At 34.1% G+C, this 23,052-nt stretch overlaps 2 protein-coding genes across 2 annotated transcripts in view; both read right to left on the bottom strand.

Annotated features, from left to right (window-relative positions):
• LOC144844755 (ribitol-5-phosphate transferase FKTN-like) overlaps positions 1–23,052 on the bottom strand; it is a 170,085-nt gene that overhangs the window by 78,323 nt on the left and 68,710 nt on the right. The gene's annotated exons all lie outside the window — the stretch shown is intronic.
• On the bottom strand, positions 220–21,642 carry LOC144844532 (neural-cadherin-like). The gene is made up of 25 exons (XM_078701480.1): positions 21,236–21,642; positions 20,697–20,885; positions 18,817–19,054; positions 18,282–18,486; positions 17,973–18,084; positions 17,265–17,651; positions 16,566–16,813; positions 15,693–15,972; positions 14,993–15,177; positions 14,144–14,430; positions 13,713–13,911; positions 13,087–13,249; positions 12,816–12,959; positions 11,961–12,277; positions 11,540–11,831; positions 11,152–11,385; positions 10,718–10,965; positions 9,872–10,101; positions 9,359–9,486; positions 8,690–8,935; positions 8,350–8,490; positions 8,148–8,253; positions 7,567–7,643; positions 5,973–7,282; positions 220–281 (listed from the first exon to the last, which is right to left on the bottom strand). Exons 1-24 carry the CDS (start codon positions 21,606–21,608, stop codon positions 6,894–6,896), a joined length of 5,418 nt encoding a protein of 1,805 aa, XP_078557606.1. The 5' UTR covers positions 21,609–21,642; the 3' UTR covers positions 220–281; positions 5,973–6,893.

Genomic DNA, 23,052 nt, shown 5'->3' with positions numbered 1-23,052 from the left:
GTTGTTATATGTGTTTATAAGTGCTCTTAATTGCGGAAAGGTCAACAGACCATTCATGGTAGCACCCTAATACCACTATCAAATGTTATCTCACTGTTAGTCTAGGTTCTAGACCGAAATTAGTAAAAAAAAAATATTTGTTTGGCGCATATGGCGTTCCATACGTTTTCAGGCAAAAACCGAAACGCCGACTGGTGGACTAACCTTAAAAATGACAATAAATATACACTTGGGGCATGGAGGTATAAAATATTATACATCCATGCTTGGGGCAAGTATACCTCATATCGAGGTATATTCAGAGCGTCATTCTGACGATGGAGCATTCTCTACTTTTCTACGGAGCGCCATTTATGCCTTTATTTACTTCAGAAATAGAAATAGGACTACGGTAACTGGTTCAGTCACGGAATTTTAATATATTTTGTATGTTCATACACTGTGCTCAATTGAACCCAATTTGCCACCAGGGAGCACAGTGGTATAAAATAGAAATAAGGTCACTACATTTTAATAAATTTAAGAAAAAAAAATCCTTTGTTGATATAAAGTTTGCGGTACACCATGTATATTAGTTCTGAAAAGAACTGTTGAGTTTCTCGACGTTTCGATCAATATGCTTTGATCGTCCTCAGTCCTCCTAATATCCTTTGTGTTTCCTTTAGCAGAGTAAAAAAGTTAAAATGTTGATGTTGTTAATTTTTAGATTAGAAGATTGTTCAAATCATGTAAATAAAACATTTTCCGGATGAGAACCTATCAGCTCCCCTCTTTTAGTTTGCAAAAGTAATCTCGAAAAGAACTTCATGTGGAAAAGAAGCCCACCCAAGAGTACCAAAAATGAAGGAGCACATGAGCTTCTTTTCGAGGATTTGTGGTAGTCTATTTAATGGAAAATAATGCCATGCAACTTTGTTTTTGATTTTAAAAAAGGTCCTGACATTTACAACCCTCAAAATATCTCTCTTTTAAAATAAAAGAAAAACAATATTCACTATTTTATTTATTTATTTATTTATTTTTTATTTATTTTTTATTTAAAAAAAAAAATATTCGTAGAGGTTCGAACCCAATCTACTAGAGCTGAGAGACTTAATATTTAATTTCATATGTTAATGAATTATAGGAGCACTTTCCGATGACAAGCTCTATTGTCCCTGGTGAATCTTATTAATAGTTTGTTTCATATAATTTAAAATCATGTAAAGTGCCATTTTTTGGGGGCGGGAATGCAGCTCTATTTTTCAAAATTATCTTTGCTCAGCCCCAAGCATGGTGGGGTACTGAAGAGTCTTATACCATGTTTAAAAAATAATAGATGTCATTTCCGGAGACCTTGCAGCTCTATTTTAACCAGTTTGGTATGCCGTGCGTTGTTATGCAAATGAGTTTGTGCAGGTGTATTATGGGCAAGATGGTATGTTAGTCATTCGCGGTCAACACGCCACACTGTTAAATTTTGATGTTGTTAATCTTTACATTAGAAGATTGTTCAAATCATGTAAATAACACATTTTCCGGCCGGGAACCTATCAGCTCCCCTCTTAGTTTGCAAAAGTAATCTCGAAAAGAATGGATGGAAAATAATGCCATGCAACTTTGTTTCTGATTTTAAAAAAGGTCCACTTGTTTAGGCCTGACATTTACAACCCTCAAAATATCTCTCTTTCAAAATAAAAGAAAAAACAACATTAATTATTTAAAAAAAAAAAAAAAAAAAAAAAAATCCGTAGAGGTTCGAACCCAATCTACTAGAACTGAGAGCACCCAAACCTGAGCATTACCCGTTAAGCCACAAAGTAGTACATGCCTGAACAGCTGATAATAGTCTATTTATACGTATATTACGTAATTCAACACTACGTCATAAATATCCTATTAATCTTGTTAAAACCAAAATGATCAGTTAGCTCAATCGCCTGAGCGTCGTGTTGACAACACGTATGTCGTGGGTTCGATTCCCACGCTGGTCGGTGGAATAGAGTTAAAGGTATGCGACCACTGTGTTTGGGGTTCACAGATTATACGTCCCCCTTTCCACCACACATCATGAGGCGACAACATCAATGCATCTGGTGATGTGCTGGGAACGACCCCAAAAGGCTGTGGCAGGGCCTTAGTGCTGAGGCAGGGAGAGCACATTTAACATCTTTTTTTTTATTTAATTTTTATTTTCAACCTGTATTCGATCTCGTAAATTTTATGTTTGCCGCCCTCAATTTAAAAAGAAATTGAATTTATTATTTTCATCGCAGGTGTACGAAACGGTTTGGTATGCCGTGCTATGTTATGCAATGGTTGTGCAGGTGCAGTGGGAAAGATGCTATTGTTAGTCATTCGCGGTCAACACGCCACACTGTTAAATTTTGATTTTGTTAATCAATGTTGCTACATTGGTAGCGAAAACGTCCGATTCATGCAAGATATTCTATTGTAAAATGTTATGAATAAACTTTGATGGTAGTTGCTATGTATGGCCGCACCGTCCCCAGAATAAACATGTTTTAAACAGATAGTTTGTCTTCGATGGTTCTTGTATGGAGATAATGGAGAGTAAAATAAGATCAAATATAGAACATTGGCAAAGATGCCGATTTTTAGACCAATTTCGAATCTTAGACTAATTCCGCCGCCGGGTAGGCCTTATACGAAGTCGAGTTTTAAAGTAGAAAACCCCACCTAAAATTTTAAAGTCGCATCTGGATAGTTGAAATTTTAACATTATCATAATTATCATATGTGATTATGTATAGTTATAAGTATAAGTGCAATTCTTGGCTCTATTTTCATTATTAGCTCTGCCCCAACCATGGTGGGCTAGTACTGGAGACTTAATATTTAATTTCATATGTTAATGAATTATAGGAGCACTTTCCGATGACAAGCTCTATTGTCCCTGGTGAATCTTATTAATAGTTTGTTTCATATAATTTAAAATCATGTAAAGTGCCATTTTTTTGGGGCGGGAACCTATGCAGCTCTATTTTTCAAAATTATCTTTGCTCAGCCCCAAGCATGGTGGGGTACTGAAGAGTCTTATACCATGTTTAAAAAAATAATAGATGTCATTTCCGGAGACCTTGCAGCTCTATTTTAACCAGTTTGGTATGCCGTGCGTTGTTATGCAAATGAGTTTGTGCAGGTGTATTATGGGCAAGATGGTATGTTAGTCATTCGCGGTCAACACGCCACACTGTTAAATTTTGATGTTGTTAATCTTTACATTAGAAGATTGTTCAAATCATGTAAATAAAACATTTTCCGGCCGGGAACCTATCAGCTCCCCTCTTTTAGTTTGCAAAAGTAATCTCGAAAAGAATGGATGGAAAATAATGCCATGCAACTTTGTTTCTGATTTTAAAAAAGGTCCACTTGTTTAGGCCTGACATTTACAACCCTCAAAATATCTCTCTTTCAAAATAAAAGAAAAAACAATATTAATTATTTTCAAAAAAAAAAAAAAAAAAAAAAAAATCCGTAGAGGTTCGAACCCAATCTACTAGAACTGAGAGCACCCAAACCTGAGCATTACCCGTTAAGCCACAAAGTAGTACATGCCTGAACAGCTGATAATAGTCTATTTATACGTATATTACGTAATTCAACACTACGTCATAAATATCCTATTAATCTTGTTAAAACCAAAATGATCAGTTAGCTCAATCGCCTGAGCGTCGTGTTGACAACACGTATGTCGTGGGTTCGATTCCCACGCTGGTCGGTGGAATAGAGTTAAAGGTATGCGACCACTGTGTTTGGGGTTCACAGATTATACGTCCCCCTTTCCACCACACATCATGAGGCGACAACATCAATGCATCTGGTGATGTGCTGGGAACGACCCCAAAAGGCTGTGGCAGGGCCTTAGTGCTGAGGCAGGGAGAGCACATTTAACATCTTTTTTTTTATTTAATTTTTTTTTCAACCTGTATTCGATCTCGTAAATTTTATGTTTGCCGCCCTCAATTTAAAAAGAAATTGAATTTATTATTTTCATCGCAGGTGTACGAAACGGTTTGGTATGCCGTGCTATGTTATGCAATGGTTGTGCAGGTGCAGTGGGAAAGATGCTATTGTTAGTCATTCGCGGTCAACACGCCACACTGTTAAATTTTGATTTTGTTAATCAATGTTGCTACATTGGTAGCGAAAACGTCCGATTCATGCAAGATATTCTATTGTAAAATGTTATGAATAAACTTTGATGGTAGTTGCTATGTATGGCCGCACCGTCCCCAGAATAAACATGTTTTAAACAGATAGTTTGTCTTCGATGGTTCTTGTATGGAGATAATGGAGAGTAAAATAAGATCAAATATAGAACATTTTGAAAGATGCCGATTTTTAGACCAATTTCGAAGCTTAGACTAATTCCGCCGCCGGGCTAGGCCTTAGGTATATACGAGGTCGAGTTTTAAAGTAGAAAACCCCACCTAAAATGTTGAAGTCGCATCTGGATAGTTGAAATTTTAACATTATCATAATTATCATAGGTGATTATGTATAGTAATAAGTATAAGTGCAATTCTGGGCTCTATTTTCATTATTATTAGCTCTGCCACAACCATGGTGGGCTAGTACTGGAGACTTAATATTTAATTTCATATTTCCATGAATAGGTGCACTCTCCGGGGACACTAAATAAGTATTTATCTTAGACAAACGCAAGTTATTAAAATAACTGATATGGCTTGAAACTAATTTTTATAGAGTACCGATATTTAACATATATACCTGGAAGTTTGAAATATTTTTGAAGTATTTTCAGATGTATTTTTCAAAATTCAAACATGATGTGGTTCCCGTAATTTCACCTATGTTACACTGTATATAGATATACAGTACACTGTAGAGTATGGAGCATATATTCTATGACACATAATAGGCACCAATCAGCACCATAAGCATCATATCAGGTCACAGGATTGCACAAATCAATATTTTGCTGTAATATTTAACATACGTGCAAAAATTAAATATCAGTAAAATTATAAAAATGATCACCTAAAATTCGTCAAAGTGACGAATTAAATTCTAGTTCTCGATGTTTTTGTATGTGACTATTTCGCTGTGCTCCACCACTGGAGCACAGTGTATTAGCATACGAAAATATATTGAAACTTAATTGGGTCCACTGGAGCACAGTTTAACATACGAAAAGATATTAACATTCAGTAACTTATTTCTATAGTTTACATCACTGTGCTCCACTGGTACCAAATTGTGTCCACTTGAGCACAGTATATTAACATACGAAAAGATATTTAAACTTAAGTGACTTCAAATTAGGTCCACTTGAGCACAGTGTATTAACATACGAAAAGATATTGAAACTTAAATGACTTTATTTCTATTTTATATCAGTTTCACTGTGCTCCACTGGCGCCAAATTGTGTCCACTTGAACACAGTGTATTAACATACGAAAAGATATTAAAATTTAGTGACTTTATTTCTATTTTATATCACTGTGCTACCCTGGTGCTAAATTGGGTCCACTTGAGCAGTTACCGTAGTACTATTTCTATTATTGAGGTTAATAAAGGCATAAATGGCGCTCCGTAGAGAAGTAGAGGATGCTCCAGTCGCCAGAATGACGCTCTGAATATACCTCTCATATCATCACGTTTTGATTATGAGTGAACGTGAACGAAGGTCACGTGGACGATGGAAGTACACAAGCTTATAGGCCAGGCTAAGTGTATAGCTTAGTCATGGAGGTATACCTCCATGGTTTAGTTAGGCCTGGCCTAGATCCTTAATTTTCTAAACGAAGGTTAGACCCAGGTCATAACCTGTATTATTAAAAGCTTTATTTAAAATAACCAATAAATATAAATAATTCACAGTTTGCAAATATAATTTGACTGAAATTCACACATTAACTAAATTCTCAGAAAATCATCGCGAGATCATTCTCGGCCATGATTTTGGTAAACTTTGCAGTATTATGACGTCATGTTAACCTTCGACCTCGATGATGATATATCCCATAATCCTATTGCCCAGGAAGTCATTGGCTCAGCTTTTATTGGAAACTGCTATTGTTACTGACGACCGTAAAGTTTCAGTCCCACTATACTACTAAATTTGCATAATTTTAATTTCGCAGTAATACATTTGTTTTTTTGTTTTTTTATTAAAAACTAAATTAGCAGAGACGGTAACGTGAACAAATGACAACGGTAATTATGTAAAAAATAAACAATTCAACATAAAACGAAAACATTCATAAAACATATAAACACATGATCAACAAACAAAATGTCCTAGATTAATCAAGGACAAGCATAAACTCTATTTCAGTACTTTGTTCAAACCTTAAATTTACAACTAATTTACAATGAATATTTACACGGATTAGTTTAACGGTTATTTCATATTGATGACGGTATAGTTACATTTCTTATGTAAAATGAAAGCTTTATTATTTGTTATGCAATTAGTAGGCTATAGCTAACAGACAGTAATATTATGCATAAAAATAATTATTATAGAGACGCGTAAATAGGCCAATATATTTCCTTACACTATGAACATTTTGAATACGGACTAAAGCGCACGTTGAACCAGTCAATACACGCGAATGTACAGCAAGAAGCATAGATCAGGCCTAATTCTGATAAAATCTAAATTACTGTACTAGAAATTAATCTTATAAAACTCACATAGGTGACTTATAAACAACCTTTTCTACAGTACAGCTAAGAAGATCAATCATACTTAACATACGTATGATGAAAGCATGACTCTTACATAACATTACAAAGTTAACAAGAATATCGACTAAACAGCTGCTTAGAAATCATTTGCGTGCAAGCGTAATTTACTGTATTAAACTCCAAATATTATGGAAAACAAATTAACTATTTGCACAGCTCCCATTGCAAGCGTTTATACATACGTTGGGGTGAATGTTCTATGTTTTGTGCGAAAGGTAAAGGTAGGTGGGACATGATTATACTCATGCATATCTTCTTTTGGACGTAGAGTTCTAGCTCTACTTTCTTTAACCCAATTCGATGTTTTCGCTTCTACTGAGAAAGACACGGTGGAAACTAAATCTAAAGAACTGTCAGAGTGATAATATTCTCTGTCAATTTTTTCATTTTCTTCGCACAGTGTGGTGAGCTTATCGTTCGATATACATAAACTATTTAACTCCATCCCGAAGCTGTTTTGGCCGTGATCGCCATGATCGCTTTCGGTAAGCGAGCGCCTGGCTAACTTACGACGATGAGCGTCCACACCACCGTTTGAACCACCACCAACTCTCATCATACCTAACGAAAGCGAAATACAAGCTAGGTTTAGACACACATATGATTAGCATATTATTGGTTCTTCATAAAGCTTGGTTCCTACTAGGACGCAACGCAAGGACGTATGACCAATGACAAGCGACAGTTCGAATAATCCATCGCTTGTGATTGGTCAACTCACTTACGTTGCGTCTACGTCCTTGCGTTGCGTCCTAGTGGGTACAAAGCTTAAAGGGGCGTTTTTTATTTAAAACTAAATACAATATGTAGAAGAAGAATATTGAAATTTCAATCAAACAGCCTACCTCCACTAAGACCAAGTGTGAATGATTGGTACGTCTGTGTATAACCTGCTACGTCATACGATTTCCTTAAAGAACAACTTTTTAATATAAACAATTTATTTACTCATTAGTAATAATATAAATGCAGATTGAAGAGAACAAATATACATAACTATTAAATAATTATTGAGATTTGATAACTGCTTCAAATTAGCTTGGTTAATTCTGGAGAGAAGTTTTCCCTACTCTGACGTGATTGCACTCGAATCCACGACCTCCAATCACTAACATGGCGTCTAGACCGAGTTTGCGATGATGGTCGACAGGTGTATTAGTAAGTAAAATTACGTCAGAGTAGGGCAAACATCATCAACATTTTTTATACTCTTTATTACATTATGCTAATGATAAATAATAATAATTCTAGGCCTATAATACTATGTTCATACAAATCACAAGGATAATCGATCATCATAAAACTTAAGATACTATGGTAATTTAGCATTCATAGGCGCGGCTAATAATGGTAGATATATACAATGAATTTGTATGAAACTAACACTATACATTTTCGTAATAATAATAATAATAATTTTATTTACCGATTTCGTCGTTTATAACAACATACACAGCAGCATCCGATTAAAAGAAGAAGGAAAAACACGCCAGCACAGGTTCCAATGATTATGAATAAACCACTGTCAGAACCTACAGTAAAACAATATAAACATTAAAAGTTAAATATGGCTGTATTAAATAAACCAAGAATTACAAAAGATAATAAATCTAGTAAAATAGACTCACCAGGGGATTTTACAATAACTGTCACCGTATTGATTGAAGATTGTGGTGGCTCTCCGCTGTCTTGTATACGAACTCTGATTATATATTTATTCCTAACTTTAGAATTTAGTTTTGCCTTAATCTGAAGAATAGACGTATTATCTAAAAAAATGAATGAATGAATGTTATGGAGTTAGATAACTTTTGAATCTGGTCTTGCCGTAGTCTGATGAATAGACGTATTAAAGTACCTACACTGTTTAGACACATTATTCCTACACTGTTTAGACACATTATTCCTACCTGAATTATATACATTTTGACAGACTATAAGCAACAGTAGATTAGAAAAAATAAATACCATTTTGATCTGTGAGGGTGAAGTAACTGCATATATCTGGATCATCCGAGCAAATTAACTCAAATGAGAATGGACCTTGATTTTGAACCTCGTCTAAGTCCATAGCTTTAATTTGAACAACTTGGTAAGGAGGCACTACCGTGTCCAACACAACGGGGTCGTGTTCCATGCGGATCAAAGGGCCATTGTCATTGACGTCTAAGACTTTGATATGTACAGCAGTGGATGTGGATGATGATGGTGAACCTATCAATTAGAATAATATTAATCAACTGATGCTTAAAAATATTCTTACAATGATCTTACAAACCATATTCAGATATTTCATCCTTCACCAACACTTCACTTCAATATTCACCAGATATAACGACCCGATACACGACAGTATGTCTGCGACAATTAACAACATGCAGTATCGAATCTTCTAATAGCAACCCTTATCAAATAAGATACTGTTCTGACACTATATATTATCCTCTTTGGTATGTTTCCATCTGCAGACGCGATACTGCAAGCTGCTTAATTGTCGCTAGACATGAAATCACACAAAATTGACTGCGATATTACTATCACAAACACTGCAAAAGTATGTAATGTTTCAATGAATCACCACAATTTTGTGATTATGGTACATGTCGTCATTTCAGCTGTCACGTATTAAACATTTACCTTGGTCTTGGGCAACTACAATAATGGTATGACTGTCTTCTTTCTCCCTATCAAGTCCCCCTTTTAAATAGATACTTCCATTTGCACTATTGATATCAAACAGTTTATCAGATCCAGTGATGGAGTACCTGGACGAAAAATAAAACACGATGGATAATTATTTTCACATTAATGAGTATTATAGGGGTGTGTGTGTAAGATGAATTTACCTATAATACCAGGGAAGAGTTTTATTATAATCTTATAATCTAATTATTATCTTATAAATTAATAGAATCAATGAAAAGACAAAAAGTATACTGGCAATTTAATTTTGAATTAAATTTACTTTTACTAGTATATAATAGTATCTTTTTTTAAACAAAAATAAATAAACAACCATAAACAATGCTGCACTAAATGCAAAAAAAAAAAGCACAACCAAAATAAAAAACACACAGATAAGGACATATTATGGATTCCCAATCCAATTTTGTGCTCTCAATTGATAAAATACCAAAATACCGTACTTACCGGATAACACCATTAAATCCTGGGTCTTGATCTGTTGCCGTGACTGCCACAAGATTTGTCCCAATTATAACATTCTCCAAAACAGACACATTCCAGCTATTTTTGGTAAATCTCGGAGCGTAATCATTAACATCTTCAAGATCAACGATGACTTGCAACATCCGGATGAAATTGGTTTGGGATACATTGATTGCTATGCTGTAAGTAGTCTTGTCTTGATAATGAAGAATCTGTACGTACCAAATAATGAAAATTACAAACTTCTCAATCATATTGATTTACATATTATTTCTGTACATACAATTGAAAAATATATTTATTAGATGAAATGTATACAATGTATAGTATCGTTAGAGGGTCCTCTCTTCAAGCGTAAAGTTATACATGTTCGTCTCAACATTGAGTCATGCGCAGTCTCCCATTAAGCTTGGTTCCCACTAGGACGCAACGCAAGGACGTAGACGCAACGCAAGCGAGTTGACCAATGACAAGCGACAGGTTGAATAATTCATCGCTTGTGATTGGTTAAATCCCTTACGTTGCGTTACGTCGTTGTGTTGCGTCGCTAGTGGGAACCACGCATTACACTCTTTCGTTCGTAAAATAATACGTGTGAATGGATGCAGCAAAAAGATTGGTTTCCACTAGGACGCAACGTAAGAACGTGGACGCAACGTAGGTAATTTGATCAATCACGGCACGATGCATCATCAATCCCGTCGTGATTGGTAAAATTATAGCAAGAGCGTAACAATTTGATCTCTGGTTCGCGTGCGTACAATTGACTGAATGTTGACGAGAATGTTAAAAAGTCGTTATCCAATTTCAATTTCTTTTTTTTTTTACCTTGTTCACTCGAATAACTGCATTTTGTTTATTAACAGGATTTACGTCTAGTAGAAATGTCGAAGACTCATCACCACTCAGGGCAAATGAAATTTCAGCGTTTTCACCAATGTCCATGTCTTGAGCGTAAATGGTAGCAACGCTATATCCAATGTCTACTCCTTCTGGTATCTTAACTTTAGATACGTCTTGAATTGTAGGTTGGTTGTCATTTATGTCCATAATACTAATTGTCACTGTACAGGTTGCTTAAATGTGAAACAATAGAGTATTGATTACCAAACAAATGTCAAAGAGATGTTCCTCATTCTATAGTATTAGAATTGAATATTTAAAACCTAGGAAATAAACAAAGTATAGACTCATTAAGTGTTACATCGTGAGATCAACATCGTCGAGTGATGTAAATAATAAAAGCATGATATCACACTGACCTGCAACATTTGAGTCCATATCTGTAGCCAGTACTTCAAGAAAATATGTGTTTTGTTCTTCTCTATCAAATACGCTTAGTGTAGTGATGTCACCAGATGGAGCCACTTTGAATAGACCACCAATACCATTATTCACAACTCTAGAGTTAGAAGACGATGGTGAAAGAGAATATACAATATCTGCATAACCACCAGAGTCGGCATCTGTAGCAGATATTCTTGTCACAAACGTTCCTTTAGAAACAAATTAAAAATACTAAAGTAAAAATGTAGGCTCCATACTGGTTCACATGAATAATAATTCAGGCACCAGCGATTCAAGTATTTAAACAGACTGATATACGTAAGATTGTTTGAATTTTATTGTTAAAATTCTGTTAAAACTTACCTACTGGAAGGTCTTCATCGATGTTACCAATATACTGAGGACTTAAAAACAACGGTATATTGTCATTGATATCCTTAACGCGTATAGTAACCTCTGTTGCAGACGATAAGCCTTCACCACTACCATCAGTCGCAATTACCAGAAAGGTATAATCAATTCTTAGTTCATGGTCCAACTGCCTTGTGATATTTAAGTCACCGGTCAGCCGGTCTATGGTAAACGCCCCATCGCGCACGCCGTAGAGAGAGTACCAAATGCTGCCAAACGGGTCGACATCTTCTGTTGCAAGAATCTATACGGAAAGTTTGTAAAAAAAAGAGGAAATAGAGATAGCTTAAAACAATTTCACCGACTATATTAAAGAAAGAAATGTAACTTAGGAACAATTAGATCCGAACTTTCATAAAAAAATTAATCTTACAGTCAATAATGTAGTTTCTTGTGTATAAACCGTGCCCTCACTGATCGAGACTTCGTATCGTGGTTGAGAAAATCTTGGAGCTTCATCGTTGACATCAGTAACTTCAATACGCAATGTTGTAGTTGTATTGTGAACACCATCAGTGGCAGCGTACGTCAATTCGTACAATTGGATACTTTCAAAGTCTAGTCTTTTTGATAGGATTATTTCTCCTGTGGCAGAGTCAACTTTAAATGTGTCATGCTTGTATAATGTATGAATCTGACTGTTAGTGACTCTACTTGTATTCCCATATAAAATTAGATGCTCCACTTTATCTAAGTTTATAAAAATAATAAAGTACATATAGTAAAGTAAGTAAGTAGAGTAAATGTATAATATAGTGTGGTACAGGCGAACCAATGGAGACTACATTCAAATAAACTCAGGAGTGTTTTTAAGGTAGCGTTTATTCGAGCATGGTGTTTATTCGAAGCATTTATAATAAAATAAATGCTTCATAGATATGAAAAAACTAACAATTATTTTCAAGAACTGCTAAAATACAGTTAAACTTCTATCAAAACGTTTGGTAAATTTTACATCATGACAGTCAATGAATTTACTGCAAATGGAAATGAGTTGCAAATTAACAACGCAATTGGGATATGGTAACAGTTGCCATCCCGTTTTCGTTTTTCACACGAACAGCTTCTTCAGAATAATGAAGGTAAATTTAACATCTCAGTTTTCAATTGTTTTTTAAAAGAAATTTCGAAATTCATCGTTGTATTATGTTTAATAAATAAACTCTAAATAGATTGATTATGTTTTATTATGTATTATGTATGTCGATAGACCATATAGTATTCATACCAGTGTCAGCGTCAGTTGCACTAACTGTAAGCAGGACTGTGTTAACCAATGTATCCTCTTTTAGTACAACATTGTAACTATCGTTTTCAAATTCGGGGAAATTGTCATTTAGATCAAGGACATTTATAGTAAGTGATCTTTCATCTACAAAAAAGGAAAACAAGTTTTATTTATGCAATTTAACAATTGATCACAACTAAAACATTACTGCATCACATTTATAACTTTCAAAATCATTAATATCATTATCATAATTATTACTGTTACAAACCTTCTATATCTGGAGGTCTGCTGTCTTCTGCCTTAATCAAAAAATTATACGAGGCTTTTGATTCTCTATCGTATTCGGCATCTTTGATCGTTTTAAAATCCTCAGAGATTTGAAAAAAGTCACAGTCATTATTTTCTACTTCACACACGGCTGAGTAACCCACCTACATCAATAGTAATGAAGTTAGTTATGTTTCACTGACTGACAATTATTGTATTGTTTTAGTTTTATTTAATATCCTATATTACGATATTCAACATTGAATATTTGGAACGTTAAACCATGGACCTATCTAATTTATAGGTCCATGGTTAAACTGCCCGGTGGTATACTGGCAATTAATACATTGTGAAACGATAAAGATAAAGAAATCTATGAGAATTAGAAAAAGCCGACCAAACCAAGATCCAAACTTGGGAACCTTCAATTAGAATATAAATATATATAAATACCGTTAATTGATTATTATTCAGAATAAAGTATCACCGGGCGGTTGAGAATTTCTTCTATGAAAATTTAGATATTTAAAAAAATCAAAGATGGCATCTCAATCCATTGGAGTTGAAATATTTTGAAGCACAATGTTTTGAGAAAGCATTCATTATAGTATGACTATATATTATTACTTTATTTTGACTGTCGTAATCATACGCTTGTAGTTTGAATACGTCTTCTTTCGTTTCGGGTCTTTCGACAATATTTGCTGATAAGCTACCGGGCAGGAAGAAACGAGGCGCTTCATTTTTATCTAGTACACTAATGTTGACTGTCGCATATAGGCAATGTTCCTGTGTTAAATCACAAGCTCCTATCGTTAATCGATACCTGGCCGAAACAAAATAAAAAACAAAACACACGTGTTTACATTAGTAGGTCATTCAATGAAATACAATTAGTTGTCTAATTCATTTAATGTATTGTTTTTACCGAAAAGAACATTAGTATTATTATTGTAATAACAATTACGCGGTAAAAAATAGCATTATATATATTATAGGAAATGTTTTTGAACTTCCTTTTCGGCTTATAACTAGGCCTACTTTATTGTTATTCTTACGTGTTGACCGATTCACAGTCTAGTGCTTGATTTACTCTAACAGTCCCATTCGTGTCGATTGAGAAGGTATGTAGTGACTGTTCATCTATCATATACGTAACTTTGGCATCGGCTTTCACTGTAAACATATACTCATTCTGGTTTAGATTTTCTAATATACTCTTCTTTAAGGGTGCATATATGCTCCACGTAGGCAGCGGGTCTGCGGTTGTTGATAATACGATCCGCGTAGTATCATACTGATTGACTGAATCCGTAGCACGCCCTGTAAGTATCCATTTGTTTTTCTACAATAGAGAATGTTAAAGGTTAACATAACGTATTCAGATCCTGAATACACCTGTCATATGGCATTTTTGAGTAGTAAGTCGATTTAGTTCAGTTTGGTATACTGTACTTTTCAAAGAAAAGAACAAACAGATCACTGTAGAAACTATTTAATGTAAATACCACGGTTTCTGTGTCTATTATTCATAAAAAAATAAATACATTTGCATAGAAATTTATGTTAATTTCGGCTAAAAGAAGCATCATTCTTTGTCATGGTTTTGGGCCTATTTTAAAGATAAAGTGCATATTTCGTATTTTTACGTCATGCTGACGGGTTTTCATATCGTGTCAGCATTTGTAACACGATGCACACTTACCCTACTATCTTACCCGATTCTAAGTGCTTTATCGCCGAGAATCGCTATATTATAGCTTATTTCATCATAGATTATTTAATCAGATGACGGCAGAGCGAACGGTCACGCGCTTTCTTAGCTCCCGAGTCTAGCATTAACATAACAATGAACCAAACTAGACAAACAAGGAAACATTTGGTGTTATTTTTCATTGTTTACTTACCTTTGAGTCTGATGGCAGACGTTTTTTAAGAATCAATCTACCACTTTCAAGTGTAAAATAGTCAATATTTTCATTCTCGTTTAATGGATATAGTGTGTATGATAGTTCTTCGTCACCATCGTCCGGATCTTGAGCTTGGATTTTCAACAACTCAGTGCCTACTTCAGTATTCACGTCTATTTTACCTGTTTAGCACAAGATGTGATACACTTAGCATTGGTAATAGATCTGTAATAGCGTTGTGACTTGTGATTATTGTGCTTGCCTTCCAATCCCATTGTCCAGGGTTAAAAAATGAATCAATCCTAACCATAACTCACGATTCCACTCCCTAAAGGCCAACTCAGACAGCGTCGTACGACGAGGCCCGACGAAACGTCTGACTCGTAGGTGCTGTTTGATCTTGAGATAGCGTTTTTATGTCGTCGGGAGAATATTAAACATGTTTAACTTTCTCCCCATAAGATGGTTCGTCGGGCCTAGTCGTACGACGCTGTCTGAGTTGGCCTTAAGTCTTATTTTTAGTTTAAGCACAACATAGTTTAATCATATTGATAATGCGCGACCAACATTACCATGCTATTGGATTTATAAGGAGAAACACACCCATATTTTTACGTATGAAAAAACATTGTATCACCCTAAACTGTAATCCCATAGTTTACAATTATAAAACCGTCCACCATTCGTTGTAACTTACGTGAATATTTTGTAAAATCAAATTTAGGATGGTTGTCATTTATATCCATTACGTCAACATGTATAGTACACGTGTTACGCAATTGATATTCCGGCGCTTGGTCTGTTGCGATTACAGTTACATTGTAATTAGATTGCAATTCACGATCGAAGCTTTTACGCGTCTGGATAATTCCCTTGTTACCGGGTAATGTTTTTATAGTAAATGCTTCACTGCTAATATCGTTTAATGAAAACTTCACATCACCATTTTTTCCTTTGTCGCTATCAACTGCAGTGATCTGTGTAAGATAATATACATAGCTATTAAACCATATTTTTCAGTAGTTTGTGTTAGGGATATATGTTTTTTAGTGAACACAAATTTTCGTTTTCAAACTAAAACGAAAACAGAAAATAGATTAAATCTACGTTCACACTGCGCCATTATTCCAGTTCAGTTGTAATCAGGTAGAAGCTTTCACACGTGACCATGCTGGGTCGTCAGACAGGAATCTGTGGCGTTAATGTTGTTTTGTAAGTCATTGCGTACGTGAGTTATTTATCTAAACTCACAGAACTTCAGTACTTAGTCAAATGATCGAAATAAAAACGGAAATTTAGATATTGTAAGTGTAATGTATTGACAATTTTCATTTAGCCGGCCACACAGTGAGCGAAGAATGGATATAAACACTAGTTATTACTGTTAGGACTTACTATATTCACTAACTTTCAAATTGATGGGTTGTGGCTAACGGGACAGGGGGTAATACATTGTACATATAATATCTGTGTTTAGTCACTGAGATAGAATAATGAATGAAAAGAATAATTGGATGTTTCGCGGTAATGTTACATGATTGAAGAAAAATAATAAAAAGCAATTACTAACATTTATCACAAATGTACCCGTCTGTTTCGCTTCCTGAATCTTTATAGGCGAATAACTAGTGCAATCAGGAAATTCAGGAACGTGCTTGTTTAGATCTTTCATGTCAACAATGACGAACACGTCTTCAATGAATGAAGACTGTAGACCTCCGCGTTCACTGTCTGCGCGACGTGCTTTTACTGTCAACCTGTACGATGGATCCAGAATTTCCGCCGTTTCGTTTTTTAGTTTTCCAAGTCTCAAGATGCCTAAGTATAAAAAAAAACACGATAATTTAATTTTTATCAATCTAATACATTTTAAATCAAATGAAAGAGAAAAATTACAAGCGTTTGTTGGAAAAGTTTAGTAATTTAGTAATCGTTATTGGACCTATAAAACAATAATTCGTCATTCTATTTCCAGAAAATAGGCAGTATGTGAGAATATATCGAGGCAACCTAAAAGTGTGTACACTATACAACAATGTAAATGGCATTAATAATTAGGATGTTTATCGTTGTACTGTCAAGTTATATTGTATTATCATCCTTTAAAGACAGACTGCATTATGACGATTAACTAAAAATGGATTGGAAACATTATTGTGTGACGATATAGAGGGCGCCCTACATGATAATGAATTATTAACGCTGTTTTTTTTAAGATGTGTTTTTTTGCCCAAATATAATAAATGAATGTTAATGAATAAGATGGTACCTGAATTTCCTTCTATGTTGAAATATCTGGAAGCATCTTCAGGTTTTAGGCTGTATCCTATCTGTTTACCGTTGGGATCGTAAGCAAATACTTGTCCGATGTTATAACCAGGATATGCATTTCTGTCAACTTCGAACTTATAAAATGGTTTAGAAAATATAGGTTTTTCATCGGGCATATTTTTCACAGTAATAATGACGTAAGCGCAGGTAAAACGCCCGCGAAGGTCAGTCGCTTTGACCCGAAACCGATGTTCATGATTAGTTTCATAATCCAGACTTTCCAGTGGGTATAAATCCCCATGCTGTTGATGCACACGAAACATAGATGTATTGCTTTGGATGTAGTATATTCCGTTTGAATCAGCGTCTGGATCTGAAACTTGAACTAAGAGATGGTGTTATTGGTTAAAACTTGGTGGATTTACTATAAAGTATGTTAAGTTTTTGAACATATAATTTTAAGTAGGGCGTTATTGAGCTGATGAAATATAAATGCGTATGGTAACTTGTTCTATTGTTTTTAATTATCACAGCAATTGTGTGCATTATGCAAACTAAGAAATTAACATATAAAAATAGAAACAATTTGTATAATGACTCAAATACTGCCTAGATTGAAGTGTAATTGTTTACCGCGATCTAATAAAAAAAAGACAAACATTTGCATCTACTTTTAAAGTTATCAGTTTTATCAGAAGCCAATTACCTCTCCCGACAGGCCTCGTTATATCGTGGTCCTCTCGGATATCAATAAAGGTGTACACGTCCTGAGAAAATTCTGGAGCATTGTCGTTAACATCATTGATTAAAACCAGGATCTAAATATGTAATAATAAACAGCATTTAATACAAACAAAAGAAAACAAAAAGTCCTACTAATTTAAATTTCGGCTTTATCGGATAAATACAATGATCATGAAAAGGTGATACATTAAGAGGGTTCCTAAGTGCATAGTAGCTCATAGCCTACAATCCTACATAATTAAAACTTAAAACTAAAGATTAATAATAATACCTCCGCTATTGTAAATTTTCCGACTGAATCAGTAGCTTTTACAAGTAAAGTGTAACCAGTACGATATTCACGATCTAGTTGAGATATAACTATAACTGTTCCATTCGGATGAATTAAATGCTTGACGTCATCTGGTTGTCTTGTCATTGAATAGAAGATGTTACCGTCTGATGGCTGAAACGATCTAGCTTTAACTTCAGTAAGCCTTAAATACGTAGAACAATTACTGTGTTAGAAGTGTTACCTACTGTAAAATTATATCATTCTTGACACATACGGTATTATGTATAGCGACAATAAACAGTATGTAGTATCGAGTCTCACGACAAAACATACGTATCACATGGGATTAGGTACTGTGTCTCCTGACACTATGCGATATTTATAGTTCAAAGTTTGTTTACCAGCTTTCGTAACATACCGTATATGGAAAATAGGTTTATTATAATAATATAGCTTATATTTTTTAATCAGATTGTTTTAGGAGTAAATTATATCAATATAGCACGATTTTGCAAAAAAATAAGTTGCTTACATTGTATGTTGCACGTTATTTTCATCAATAGAAACAACATATCTTTCTTGTGTAAACTGAGGTGGTTGTGGTGAAGTGTAGATAAATATATCGGCGGCATTGCGATTCTGCGTGTTTCCCTTTTCTGTCACCGTCACTGTGATTCTTAATACCTTATTTACGAAAATCTTTGACGAAGGCTTATACTTTAATTTGATTTCACCAGTTTCAGAATTTACTTTAAATAGGTTGTATTGATCTGAGAATTAAAAAAATGTAAGAAATTTAATTGAGGCATCATCATTATTACAAAAACTGTATGAGCCTACGATATTTTTAGAATATATGTGAATGCGTCCAAATAACAGGTTAATATATAGGGATAATAACGCATCAAGTAAGCTAAGGCCAAGTGTGATATGACATAATGGTATACAAAGCCTCTATAGTAAAGGAAGTAAAGTAGCCCAAGCTACACTATAGTAGCCTAGGCCTAAAATCATGGACCCTTCACTATAAAATACTTCCTCAGTTTAAACAATCAGAATTTTTAACTTTTATACAATCAGAATATTTTTCTAAATTTGTTAAATCTAGGTTTTTAGTCGCGTGGACACGAATCTATAGTTCACTATGTCGGTCGGTTGGTCGGTCTGTCTGTCGGTCTGTCTGTCGGTCTGTCTGTCTGTCGGTCCGGTATCACTATGCATTGTAGCACGCGACTTAATGGCTGTTGGCCTTGTTATTGTATCGTCCTAGTTGACAGGGGCTGGTCAAGCACATCACAAGATGACAGTTTTATTACTTTTGCTTTTCCGCTACTCCCCTGTTATACTTATATGTTTTTTTTGTTATGTAGAAAGATTGAAAATAAATAAATAAATAAATAAACAATTCCAAAGAGACTGACAAATTTCCTAAAGGGGTATTTATGGAGGAAGACCTCCGTGACACTTACTTGGTATTCATGTCAATGCATTTACGACATAATATCATGTAATTTTTTTCATTATTTATTTCTTAAAATGTGATAACAGAAATGCCTGAGGGTTTGCGTGGGGTTACTAACGAGGACGTCATTATAATCCTATAAACAGGCTTAAACTTACACATAAATGTATGGATAGTCCATAGATATAACATCCAAGAATAAAACTAGGTCTGTCTATATTCGTATTTAAAATATGAAATTCTATAATACATACTCCTAAACAACTGCTAAACAATTCGGGACAAAGGCAAACGGGACGACGACATGCAATTTACATCTGCTTCCTGGATAATTAAATTTCCACATTGTAAACATTTAACTTTATTGCTTATCAAAAAAGATGGTATAACATAAATACTGTTAAGGAACTGGCGTGTTTGAGTTCAAAACTGTGCTTGACCTTGAAAACAGAATTTTATTTCTTAAATGTTCATTAAGCGTGTACATGATAATTCTATCGACTTGAAATAATTTTAATACTACATTATTCTAAATGATTTATAACGCTTGTTTTAAATGGATATGAATGCTGAATTTGTCGTTTTGTGAGGAAAAGCTCAAATATTTGTGAAATAACTGTAATGTAATCGATATATGTGTTTTATTGATATTACTTATTAAGTCTTGTTTTTTAAATTACCCCACGTTGAAATGATTTTAGTTGATTACCCGACGAAAACCAGTAGTAATAACGAACGTGATCACGCCTGGCCCCTTAATTTACTTTGAAAACGACAGCTTGTGGTCGGGGTTGGAGTCCATGTAATTCATTCAATTACTGTACGTGATTTTAAACTACCAATAGCATAAAGTAAGATACGGAACAGGCGTGGATTGGGAAATAAACCGAAATCTTGCGGAAATCAGTACAATACAATACAACGATCTTGTTGTTGGAAATCTAAATTACCTGAAAATAATCCATACACCACAGGATCTTCTTGGTATTCCGGGTCAACTGCCGATAGTTGGTATAAAACGTCATTAGAATCAGAACTTGAAGATATTTGGGCTTTGTACGGTTGGAAAGACATAGTCCAAGACGGCGGTTCATCAACATCCAATACATCTATCTCAAGGTGAACGTTGATAATTTCACCTGTTAAGAAATTATTGTCTCATTAACAAGAAACTTACACATTTTTTCCAACTGTACAAAAAGCACAGTAACGGAACTAATATGTCTGTTTCTGTTTTCTATCAAGACGTAGGTCCTAACAATTGTAAAGTTAAGCACTGGAATTTAACGCTATGTGCAATCTTTTAAATATAATTTTCAACATTTAGTGGGGCTCTTGGATCTGCCTATATCTATCTTGGTTTCGGAAATGAAACTTGTGAAAGAAATTAGTTGGTCTCGGTTTTAAAAAGACTTCACACAGTTTCAACACATCTGTTACGAGCTATGGTAAGATTGGAATGACAATAATTGCGATGTAATTAACTCACCTTCTTCATTTTTGAAAAGTATAAGCTCCACATATTCTCTTGGATTTGTTTCAAAATCAAGTAATTCTTCGAGAACAATTGCTCCGGTTTCTGTTACAGAAAACTTGTTATCAAAACTTCCTTTTAAAAACGAAACTTCCAATCCAGTCAAAAACGAAACTTCCAATCCAGTCAAAGACAAAACGTTGTATATAATCGATCCGACTGGCATATCTTCAGTGACTGATTGGGAAACATTAATTGAGAGTTCAGGTTGGAACCAAGAATTACACCCATTGTCGAAGTCGGTGCTCCAAGTTATTTCACAATTACATTTAAGCAAGAGTTCGTGGAATAACAAAAGAAACACAAAATATAAAATCCAATAATGCATTGTATTTGTAGTGCGTCCAGTCGCTGAAACAAATCTGTAATAACAATCAATACAAAATTCAATAGGCCTACATTAACGATCTATAATTAAAATTCATCACTCTGAATTGCCCCCCGTAAATTAGCAAATTACAGTGTAAATAGATAGAACGTTGGTTACGGTAAGTTACCAATTTCACCATTTTAGGCCTGAATATACCACTAAACGCAATAATAAATATAAGATTGTGGAAAGGAAACCATTTAAAACCAAGGAAGACTTTGGTTTAAATCTTACACTACTGTGGTGATAGAACGCGTACAAAACAATACTGAAATGCCTACCGATAAAATAATTTAAAAAAAAAACCATCACGCTTCACTTCACTTGACAAATTTGACGGGATTAAATACAAGGTCTAACCAGCGGAACAAGCTTGTATTATTTCGACCATGATTTACCATATATTATCTGAACGTAACATCTTTAACTGGAAAACTATAAAGTGCATTAGCTTGAAAAATTAGTTTGAAAAAAAATAACCACAAGATACATGGTTATCATTTGAAGTAATTTAATATACTGTCTAGCGCCATTATTTATTGATAGGTTATACTGGTTTCACTGGTAATTACGAATTAGCTGTAATAAAATAATACTGCAGTGATACGAGGTCATTGAAAAGGTATTTAAAAGGAGATTAAAAAGAAAATAAGAATTTATAAATAAATGTATATCATCGATGTGATAACATTACTATCCGAAATTTAATGATGTATTATTTTGTTTTATTCAATTAAAAACTATAATAGTTTGAACATCAGAATACTTTTGTTTTCATTTAGGTTAAAAGTATAAATAGATACAACATTTTATCTCTTGCTTCAAGTTCAGATGACTTTTACATTGGATTTCTAAAAGTATAATATTTGTTTCTTCCTTCTATGGTAACAAAATACCAACATAAATTTAAAAAAAAATAAAAATTTACTTTTAGCGCTTATATTATTCAGTTATTTTGTGTATCTATCATTAATCTAATTGTATTATACTGTATTGGTTATTCGGTTATATTTTTACAGTGGTGACCACATAAATAATAGTAATATAGGCCTATTCAAATATATATTTTTAAATAATAGTAATATATTCATTAATTTTGTATCAAACTATGAATGAATGTTGACTTTACAAGTATAACTCTTCAAGGAGCATATTAATAATTGCTATAACGATTTTTATTTCCGGGAAGAATGAAATTCAAGTTCACTCTTGCCTTGTGGTATTGTACTCTTAATTAACCTATGATATGCCGTAAATTAGGCCTCCAATTACTCACTGTAAATACTAATTAATAATCAATATTAACTATCGATACCGTATTGGTAAATATTGTAGATGTAATCATTTAAGAATATCATAGGCTATAAAGTTAGGCATACTTTCACTGATCCGTGAAACGGGA

This window comes from Antedon bifida, chromosome 6 (genome assembly GCF_963402885.1).
Source record: "Antedon bifida chromosome 6, ecAntBifi1.1, whole genome shotgun sequence".
Taxonomy (NCBI): Eukaryota; Metazoa; Echinodermata; class Crinoidea; order Comatulida; family Antedonidae; genus Antedon; species Antedon bifida.
Note: the sequence above shows the minus strand (reverse complement) of the source record. Positions and strands in the feature narration are given on the sequence as shown.